Genomic DNA, 10,469 nt, shown 5'->3' with positions numbered 1-10,469 from the left:
TTATTTAAGAAATTCCCTTAATCCATTATCAAAATCCTTTGAGCTACGAGAGCTTCCCGATCCCCAAATCTCCCGGATAACACAGCTCACTCCCAAGATGTTTATTTACCAATAACCATTCCTCTAGGCCAGGCTTACCAGCCAGCATCTTTATCCCTGGGATAATGCTAAGTCCCCATCTGACAATCTTATTTCTCTCAGGGAATTACAAAGGCAGGAATTTAGAAACAACATTTTCTGTTTTCACAACTTCCTCAAAGCAACTTTATTTCCCCCAAGTTGCTGAATGAACCAACTGTCACGAGGCTGTCACAAGAATGAACAAAAATGTTCCATCCCCCAGGGCCACAGAGCTTTGCAGTGATCAGAGGGAATGCTGATCCCAGATCCAGCTGTTTCAGAGAGCTGGGAATTGCTGTCAAACACTGCCTGGATTCCCCCAGAAATCAACTTCCGCTGTGCAAAACTCTTTAAATTCACCAGCATTGTCTCGTTCCAAGCATGGAGTAACCGGTCTTTTACAGGATCAACCCCAACAGGCTTTTTATTTTACAAGACTTTTATTCTGCTTCACAGATCTGACTATTACAGCAGTAAAATTATTACAAGTGACTCGTAACATTTAGTTCCAAATAAAAGTAAAAAACACAAAAAAAAACCCGATAAAGGAAAGTTAAATGAGATGTGATGGGTGGTAAATGTGTTTTAAGAGCACAGAAAAAAAGTATATAAAAAATACATCAGGAGCAAGAATCCTGCAGACAGGTTTTGGTTTAGTTACAATTTTGACACCACAGAGTCACAGAATGGCTGAGGCTGGAGGGGACCGCTGGGGTCTCCCTGCCCCAAGTCTGCTCTGCTGGAGCCCAGGGTGGAGCTTTTCCCCCTCCCTCCTGCCCTCAGGATCCTGAACTCACCATCTCATGGCCACTGCAGCCAGAGCTGCCTTGGAGCTTCAGTTTGGGGTCAGCAGAGCCCCTCTGTTGGCTCCTCTGTCACTTGAGGAGGAATTTATCACCAATCCACTGCAGGAGCCTCCTGGGTTGCTCCTGTCCTGCTGAGTTACCCCTCCAGCAGGGATCAGGGTGGTTCAAGTCCCCCACGAGGAGCAGGGCCTGCAAATCTGCAAATTCCAACCTGAGGCTGCTCCTGTGTGTGGAGGGTCTGATCCTTTTCTTTTCCAACTAAAACGTCACCTTTCCCTGTCCTCCCTTCACTCCCGAGTTCTCAGCTGGCTCTTCACCCGTGCCCAAGCATTCCAGCTGCTCTCCCACACCAAGGACGACTGCCCTTCCTCGTCCTCCTGTCCCTCCTGAAGAGCCCCCAAAGCCCAGCACCAGAAATCCCAGAATACTGAAAACTGTTCACTGGAAAGGTGATAAATCCAGGAGCAGATAAAAGGCAGAAATGAAACAGAAGAAGGAAAGGAGGATGCGTGTGTGTGTGTAAAGTCTATTTTATGGCAAACTTCCAGTCCTTTGGCCACTAGAAAGCAAAATCAGTGGATTTCATATAAATTCTCTGTATAAAGGAATGTCTATGAACTGTGTATGGCCCAGAATAAACATCTCATCATCAGCCTAAGAGAGCTCCTCACAGAGGAAAAGAAGGTGCTTAGTCATGGTTCATCTTCCCAAGAAAATACTGTCCGGAATTGGACTAGTGCCCCCAAATACCATTTCAGGAACAACAGGAATTCCTTTAATGGAAAGGAAAAGCAGAGTCTGCCCAGGCTGGGGGAGCAGGAGCTGGGCAGGGGCCTCAGGGCTGCACTGCTGCTTTAAAGTCCGTGTGGTTGATGGGCAGGGGATGAGCCTCGGTGTTGAACACCCAATCCTCCAGGGACAGCACATCATCTTCACAGAACAGAAGATAGAGGTACCTGGAGCCACGGGAGAGGGACACAGAGGGGTTAAAGGAGCTCAGGAGGGACTCCAGGCAGGCACAGGTGATGGCTGCCTCTGTATGTGGTGACACCCTCCCAACTCCCTGGAAAATCACCACCCTTCCCACCTAACGCAGCTCTGGGTCACAGCAGAGTCCTTCAAACCCAGCACCTGAGCAGGAACCTCGAGGGTGCCAATGGCAGCAGTGGTTCTGCAGCAGGAAACTCCCAAAGCTTTGCAGCACCCACTGCCTTGCCCAGTTTCCCCACAGAATGGGCTGGGTTGGAAAGATCCTTAAAGCTCATCTCGTTCCAGCCCCCTGCCCTGGGGAGGGACACCTCTCCCTGGAAGAAAAGACTCCCCTTTTTTAATCTGAGGCTCATGAAGTGGATGCTGCAGGAATTGTGCTGCTCTGGAAGGCCCCTGTGAGCCCAGACTTACTTGAGAGTCTCTGCGAGGAAGAAGCTCTGCTGCATGTTGTCGTGGGTGGGGGTGGTGGTGTAAACATCCCGGATGCCAGAGAACCCAGCTTCCACCCTGCAGTGCTTCTCCAGGGCCTGGGAAAGGAACAGAGACCTCAGCAACACGCAGCAGTGGGGAGTAACTCATCCATCAGCCTCAGCTGCGTTCCAAGCCAGTTTACAAATCCAACTCCAGGTTTCCTGCAGCCTCTGTCCCTCACCGAGGGGCGTGGGGGTTACTCCAGGCTCTGGGAACCAGGCTGGCTCTGATGGAACAGCAAGGGAAACACCAGCCACCTGAACTGGCTGGTTGATAGATGGCAGTGCAGCCCAAAAGGGAGAATAAAACATCCACAACGGAAATAACACCTACACTGAGGCACTTTGTGTATTCCTGCCCCACTGCTCATGGGTTTGAGAACAGTTAGGGTTGAAAGGAACCTTAAAAATCACCCAATTCCACCCCCCTGCCATGGACAGGGTCACCTTCCATCAGACCCAGCTGCTCAGAGCCCCATCCAACCCGACCTCGAGCATTTCTGGCGTATCTCGGTGTTTAACACCATTTAAATAATTTCCGCTCCTTCCACCGACCGAAGCGAAGCTTTCTGTAGGAATGCAGCCACCTGCAGAGCTCTGTGCCCTCCCCAGCCTTACCTTGACCACCTCCCAGCCCCAGTGCCTGTACTTGGGGTCGTGGGTGAGCCTCCAGAGGTACATGTAGCTCTCCACCACCTCGGGCCGCAGGATGTAGTAGCGCTCGCTGAGCCGCGTGGCCATGGCCTCGCTGCCCGCGTCGAAGCGAAAGGCCTCGGGGCCCAGCTTGGTATCTGGGGAGAAGCACACACAGAACTGGGCACTGAGAGGGGAGCACATGAGAGGGGCACTGTCCAGGTGCTGTTATGTTGCTCAGGATGCCAACACTCAACTAAAGCTTTTTCTTCTGCAGCGCCTTTGGAGAGAAGGGATCAGGAAAGGCTGAACCAACTTCACTGCTTTTATCAACAGAACATCAGGGGTATGTTGGTCTTTTTGAGTTAAAAATCCCAGTGTCTTGCAAGCACTCTCCAGCACTCAGATCTGTGCTTTTGACACCAACCCTCTCCCTGTTGGAAAACAGGGTTGTTAGTTCACATGGCTTGTTTTAGTTCTGTAAGTGCTGGAGGGGGGGAAAAAGAATTATTTGCAAACATCATTTCAGGTTAGCTTGAAGTTTATTGGGCAAACATGCTGGGCACCAGCTGCCAAACTGGGCTGGCCGGTGTGGGGAAGGTGTGGAACAATCCTTGGATGCAGTTGTGGAGACAGACCTGTGCCTGACAAGGTCCTGGAGAGCTGCCTCAGCTGCCTGCAGCCTCCCAGGAGCTGCAGGGATGCCTACAAAGAAAGCAGTGGTGTCCAAAGCAGCTCCTGCAGGCAGAGAACCAACCCAGTCCCTCACTCCTCTCCACTCACTGCTCTCCAAAGCTCTGCATGGTGGAAGGAAATTGTACTTGTGAAATGAGGACTCAGACAGCTGGGAGAGGCTCAGTAACTCCATTCTTCTGGTTCCCACCAGCAGCTGCAGGTGTCCAGCACTGCCCTGCTGGGCTTCCCAGCTGCTCTGCTCCATAATGGGACACTCTGCAATTAATCCCTGCTAATCCTCCCCTCCTGCCTGCAAAGGGATGTCCCGTGGGACTGTGGCTGAGGCAGGACCAGGATTCAGCCCCAGCTGTGCCCCAGGAGCTGCCTGTCCCTCTGCTCCAGCTGCTGCTCCACAGAGCACATTTCTGTCCCTCCCAGACATCCCAGGAAAGCCCAGAGAAAGCCCCACCCAGGGGTGCAGATGCGGCTGAGGCACAGAACAGCCCAGAGCAAACCCCTGCCAGGCAAACCCCACTCTCCTGGGGCTGTGGGTGACCCCAGGGACCCCCCAGGCCACCTGAGCGTGCGTAGGACTCGTGGCAGGTGCTGGTGATCTCTGCAGCCAGCTCCATGTGCCTCTGCCTCCTCTCCTCCGCGGCGTGCTCGGCTCCCAGGGCAATCATGCCCCCAGAGAAGCAGGCCAAGTGGCCCATCTTGTGGTCCAGGATGCCACCCCTCCACTCTGCGATGTAGGTCAAGCCTCCTGCAGATTTTTTCACCAGATGCTTTTCTATCGCCTGAAGGGATGAAAATCAGCATTTCAAGAGGGTGGACAGTAAGTAAAACTGACTCAGTGTTACTTAGTGACAGGAGTGAGTACCCAGGAAATCCAAGGACTTATTCTGAAGGTCTGAAACCTTCTTATGAACCATGTCCCCCCCAAAAACCACAGAGCAGCACCTCGCTCCTCACCTCCAAGGCATCGTCGTACATCTTTTTAGCTTCAGAGTCTTTCTTGTCTGACATCAGCCAGGATTTGATGAGATATTCATAGAAGCTGTCCCCGAGCCCCCCGATGGAGACGTGGTCTGGGGTGGGAAAGCCAGAAAAGAGCTTCAGGTTCGTGATATACAATGAGCAGCTGCTCTACAAAGGGGAAACAATCATGTCCTATTTAATGCCCTTGTTCTCTCCTTCCTCTTCCCAGCTTCCTGGGGAGAGCTTGCAGCACTGCTTTTCAGAAAGGAAGGAAGGTGGAAAGTGCAATCAGAAGAAAAATGTTCTGTCATTTTGCAGAGCATTAGTATCCCTTACCAGAACCATTCAGAGGCCTTATTTTACACGTTATTTATACTGCAACGTGAAGATGCTTCCTGTTTATGGAGCCATCATCATAAATCCACCCTCATAAACCAAAAGCAGTGGTGGGTATTGATAGATTTCCGTGTAGATGGAGCCCCTGGGAGCTGTCTCCCTGCCTCAGGAAAGGAAGGAGAGGTGTGGCATCCCACAGAGCTGCCAGCAAGGGGCTGCTGGAGACACTCCTGCGTGGTGCCATTTGTATTCCTGGCTCACGGAGGGACTCTGAGCCCTGGGGAAGGCTGGGGGCTGCTGGCACATTAAAATGATAAAGTCAGGTACAGGGATGTGCACTGCATATTTCCCCCTGCAGAAATCAAACTTCCAAGGCTGTCTGCTCAGAGCACCCCCTGCTCTGACCTTGCAGGAGGTGCTGAGGGGTTGCAGTGTGAAATGGGCCTGATGGCTGCAGGTTTGTGCCTGGGGGGAGCTGCTGGATGGATTTACAGCTTCAAACTGTACCCCTGGGGGAACAGCAGCCTTCTCACTCTTTAAAGCAGTCAAGCAGTCCCATTTTTAGCAGAGCAAGACAAATTACCCTCCCTGGACTGAGCCATCCCTGTTAATTAACAGTGTCCACCCCTGGCTCTGCCCCATCCTCATCTCCCAGCTAAGCACATGCAGCAGGTGCTCAGAGCTGCTCAGATTTTTGTTTCCCCTCTCCTTGCACACAGAAAAAGTCCCGAGGCTTATTCCAAATGCTAAATTCTCCCAGCAGCAGAAACTAACAGCCATGCATTTTCCTGACCTGAAGAGCAAACATCCCTGACACACTGTGTCCAATGATCCAGGGAATAATCCATGGCAAAACAATGGGATTAAACACGCGGCTTCCGTGCGAGGAGAGAGGGCAGAGTATTTGCAAACACAGCCTGCCTTTAAAGAGCAGCTCTGTGATCCTGAGTGTGTCATTCATAAACTCACCAAAGCTGCAGCCCTGGTACATAATTGCCTTCCATATGGCAGCAGCCCTGGCAGCGTTTGCCTCCCAGGCACTCTGCATAAACAAATCCCTGCCTCCAGCAGGGGACTGGGCTTTCATTTCCCAGAGGTAACAACTGCACTCACTGAGGAGCAGCACAGCCTCTTTACTTACAACATCTGCTCATTCAGCCAGGTCAAAGATACACCTTTTAAGAAAATCACAGCAATCTCAAGGAAAACAGCTTCCTGCAAAGAGCTTTAATGACGAGAGAGAAAATGAGAGCCTGGCACCTCCGGGGAGCAGGCTGCAGATGCCTCCCTGCTCTGGTCCTCATCTATTTCTCCCCAGCAGCACTGGAGCTGCAGAAGGGGCTGATCACTCTTCTCCCTCCCTGGAATCTGGAGTCAGATCCCAAGGTCATATCCTGAGCAGCTGCCACAAACAGCCTGTGGAAGTCTGTCTGGGAGACAGGAAATTTCCAGGCCTTTGGCATGAATCTGCCTCTCCCAACACAAGCAGTCAGAGGCCACTTTGGATGTGCTCTGAGAAGCACCAACAGGCCCCTCTTTACATCAGCAACTTCAGGGCAATGCAGGGAAATCTGCAGACAGAAAATAGAATTAAATTCATGGCAGAAGAGATGAGGGCTGGGTATCCAGCTGAGAGTTGCCCCCAGCTGGGTAAGAGCTCCTCAGTTTCCCAAAGATTCCACAGGGATCAGTCACGGAGCAGCCAGGAACTCCTCCTCGTCCCCTCAGCAGCACTGAGCAGGCAGAACTGATGCTGGTGTCTGCCCAGATGTGCAGTGTGGGACTGGCAGCTGCCAGCAGGAATAACCCAAAGGGAAGGGAACCTCAGGGAGCAGCAGGGGATGGGGGATCAGCTCTTCAAGGGGAAACACAGAACAGCAACTCTGCAGAGGGGAAGCTGAGCTGCTGACAAAGGGATGGGATAACCCTGAGCGAGGATCAATCAATGGGGTGAACAGAAACCTGGTTTTTCCTCACAGCACCAAAGGGCAGCTCTGGTTTAATGGGAAAACTGTGACCCTCCCAGCCATTTTGCTGGGATCAGCCCTGCCAGTGAAAGGTCAGGGATTGCTCACAGCCAGAGCTCTGTCCCTGCCTCAGCCACTGTTGCCACCAGAGCCGTAAAAGCGACAATGGGAAAGGTCTGGAGTGATCCAGCCCGGCAAAAAGTGCAACAAAACATGGGGACACCAGGCAATGTGAGGACTCAGAGTCACCTTCGTAAATAATACATGTCACCCACTGACAGGCTCAAAGCAGCCTCTGCAGAAAGAGACTTTGCTTTGACAAAGGAACATCAAATCCAGCAGCCAAACCAAGCAGATCAGTAAGAGAGCAGAAGGTGGAGGTCAGGGCACAGCTGCACAAGTGGCATCTCCTGTTCCCACCCCAGGAACTTCTGCCCCTGGGTGGCCCAAGAGGAGGGGCACAGTCTCCTCCCTGGGTGGGGAAGGGGCTGTGTGTGTTACCTTTCCCTGGGGGCACTGCTTCCAGAACTCCCCCGCTCTCTCCAAGACCTTCCCTGACTCTGGCTCCCCTTGCACACCAGAGCCAGGATCTCCCTCGTGCCACATCTCCAGTGCTGGGTTCCCAACAGGAGAAAACAAAACATTCTTATCTCATCCTTCCTTCCCAAATCACTCTCTGCAGGGGTACCATGGTAACAGGAACATGAATGCACACAGGAGAATTCATCCCTGGATCTGAGGGGGATCCACGACTCCTCCAAGCCCTCTGCCTCTCCAGGTGGTTCCTCACTTGCTGCAGCCACTCCGGAGGGGAATCTCACCCAAGCAGCTCTGTGGGCTCCGTGCAGGATCCCACAGGGCTGTGCTGGTTCCCAATCCCTGTGTGCTGGACCATGTGCCAGGACCCTCCCCTGTGCAGGGAAGGCCCTGGTTCTCTCTCTGGACGTGGGACACTCAGCTGGACACAGGGCTGATGGGGTAAGTGCACAACTGCTGCGCTGCACCCTGCAAAGGCTGTGTTATCTCATCACATGTACCACAGCCTGCCTGCCTGGGCACTGCTTGGGCTGCTGCTTCCTCTGGGATGCTGCAGGCAGGAGGGGAGGCAGGGTGATACCTACGCTGCACCCAGCTCCCCGTCACTGGGCTCAGGAAGTTGGGGTAGAGGCCCTGTGGCTTCTCCACTCTGTTGAGGACCCTGCGGATGTTCATCACCTGTGGGAGAGGAGACACAAGGGTGGGGTTACTGCTCTGCTGCCAGGGCTGCTCAGGACAAAGGGGAATGGATTAAAACTCAAAGGAAGCGGGTTTAGATGAAATATTAGGGAGAAATCCTTCCCTGTGAAGGTGCTGAGGCCCTGGCACAGGGTGCCCAGAGCAGCTGTGGCTGCCCCTGGATCCCTGCAGTGCCCAAGGCCAGGTTGGACATTGGGGCTTGGAGCAGCCTGGGACAGTGGGAGGTGTCCCTGCCCATGGCAGGGGTGGGATGGGAGGAGCTCTAAGGCGCCTCCCAAACCCCAATCTGATTCTGTGATTGGGGATCTGGGTGGAAATGTGAGATGTGAGCAATGCCAGGGGTGATTTTTCCCATGATCCAAAGGGAAAGGAGTGGCAGGGATGAGTGACTCACACAGCACTTAAATTCACCATGTGGTCACTTAATGTGATGAATTGGGGCCTTTAATTTCAACAACGGACAGTTCCTTTAATACCCCAGAACAGCCAGCACTTAACTCTCTAAAGCCTCCCTTGGTTTCACCCCCATTAAATCCAATCGGCCTTTCCCTTAAGGGACCCAGTTAAACTCCATGCAGCATAAATATTCTATTATAACCTACAGAGCAGCTAATTCACTCTAAACCTTTTACAAAATCTGACAATTTGCATGCCAAAAGCTGGCTACAGGCTTAAGCCAGTGCTTCCAAGGAAGTTGTCAGGCTCCGTGATGTTTACTGGAGTTTGGGAGCTTGGCATATTAATGACAGGTTTGAGTAAAAGACACAGATGGAATTTAATTCCTGCTAAAATCACCCAAGTCCCAAGCTGGGAGTTCATGAGCTGATCTGCTCCTCTGCAGTAATTTCCCACAGGTTTGAGCCCACACCATCCCACATTTTCCCTCTCTGAGGGTGTCAGGGTGGATGTGATCCATTTTCTGTGCACACATCAGCCCAGCAGAGTCCATTAGAAAGGTTTTTACCCTTTTCCCTCCACGGGCTTAGGAGGAGAAGAGGAAAATCCATTAGGTTGGGGACAGAGGTTTGACCCTGGCTCAAAATGCCACAGTTTGAACCCAGAATGAGGATGCAATTCTGGTTTTCAGCACTGCATCTCCAGTGTTTCCTCATCTCTCCCCTCCCCTCATTCCCTTTCTTTCCTTCACTGCTCCCTTCCCTGGCCTCTCCTCGCCTCCCCCTCCCTGGGAGCAGTTTGTCATTATCCCTGTCCTCAGGAACCTCGGGCTTGTCTCTTTATTTCACATCCCCAGCCTCTCCTTATCTTCCCACAGAGTTTCCTGTTTCCCTTCACCCTCTGCTTTTCCCTCCTCTGTGACTTTCCTCTTGCTCATCCCACCCTCACTGCTTTCCATCCACTCCATCCTCGCTCCACTCTGCTCTCCCGGCTTCTTCCTCCTTTTTTTCCCATCTCTCCTTCAATTCCCTCCTTGTTTCACAGCTGACAGACCTGCACTGGACATATCCTGGAAAAGCATCATTTTGGAAGGGTTTTTGGGCAATCCTACTGGTTTTACCCCACTGTGGCACTCTGGAGAAGCCCCATTTCCCTTGGGCTCATGGGGGGCAGTTTGGATTCTGCCCTCAAAGCAGGTTTCTGAGGGATCTGCACCCACCTGATGGCTTCATCTTGGCCATGCCCTCATCTGAGTAAAATTCACACAACTTCACCCACACTGGGAAAAACACTCCAGGAGGATGAAGAGGCCCAGGCTGGGGGTTACTTGCCTTTTCTGCAAACACTGGGTTGCCAGAGAGCTCAGAGAGGTGCAGGAATTCCAAGTGCAAGGTCCCAAATTCTGCCAAGATGCTGCTTCCAGCGGATGCCCAGCCCCAGCTCCAGCTCATGCCACTGCAAGGAGAGAACAGGGAGCCTTCACTGCCAGGAAAACACAGCCAGAGCCTGCGGTGGCCCTGTCCCAGGGCAGCTCTGCCCTTGCCAGGGGCATGTGCTGCACCCCAGGTGTCATGAGGGCCATGGAAAGCACACACAGAGAGATTTAGGACAGACACAGGTTTCCAGGATCAGTTCCAGTGGGATGGAGCTGTAGTTTTACAGAGATTGTTTAGGACTGGGCTAACACACAGACTGCACAAACTGCATTTCTTGTGGGAGAGGAATCCCTCCCAAACAGCTCAGCTGAAAAACAGCTTTGGAAGAGCACTGACACCCTGCCCCACGCAGATATTTTGGGATAAAATATCCTTCTGGTACCCCACAGCTCTGGGCCTCTCTGGAACCCCCCAGACAGGGCAATG

The 10,469-nt window shown here is 52.5% G+C and overlaps 1 protein-coding gene across 2 annotated transcripts in view; it reads right to left on the bottom strand.

The window, feature by feature from the left end:
- Positions 1 to 526: 526 nt before the first annotated feature.
- Positions 527 to 10,469, bottom strand: part of MAN1C1 (mannosidase alpha class 1C member 1) — a 56,797-nt gene continuing 46,854 nt past the window's right edge. The window contains exons 7-13 of one of the 2 annotated variants that reach the window (XM_032132720.1): positions 9,939 to 10,062; positions 8,097 to 8,190; positions 4,667 to 4,782; positions 4,272 to 4,491; positions 3,005 to 3,177; positions 2,328 to 2,443; positions 527 to 1,882 (exon numbers count right to left, since the gene is read on the bottom strand). In XM_032132720.1, the coding sequence (XP_031988611.1) occupies positions 1,762 to 1,882; positions 2,328 to 2,443; positions 3,005 to 3,177; positions 4,272 to 4,491; positions 4,667 to 4,782; positions 8,097 to 8,190; positions 9,939 to 10,062 (964 nt within the window). In that variant the 3' untranslated portion in view covers positions 527 to 1,761. Of the gene's footprint in view, positions 1,883 to 2,327; positions 2,444 to 3,004; positions 3,178 to 3,386; positions 3,725 to 4,271; positions 4,492 to 4,666; positions 4,783 to 8,096; positions 8,191 to 9,938; positions 10,063 to 10,469 lie in introns of those variants that run through there. The other variant, XM_032132721.1, reaches the window with a different exon arrangement.

Source organism: Corvus moneduloides, chromosome 23 (assembly GCF_009650955.1).
Source record: "Corvus moneduloides isolate bCorMon1 chromosome 23, bCorMon1.pri, whole genome shotgun sequence".
In the NCBI taxonomy this organism is placed as follows: Eukaryota; Metazoa; Chordata; class Aves; order Passeriformes; family Corvidae; genus Corvus; species Corvus moneduloides.
The sequence above is the reverse complement of the archived record's forward strand: the minus strand, read 5'-3'. Positions and strand labels throughout refer to the sequence as shown.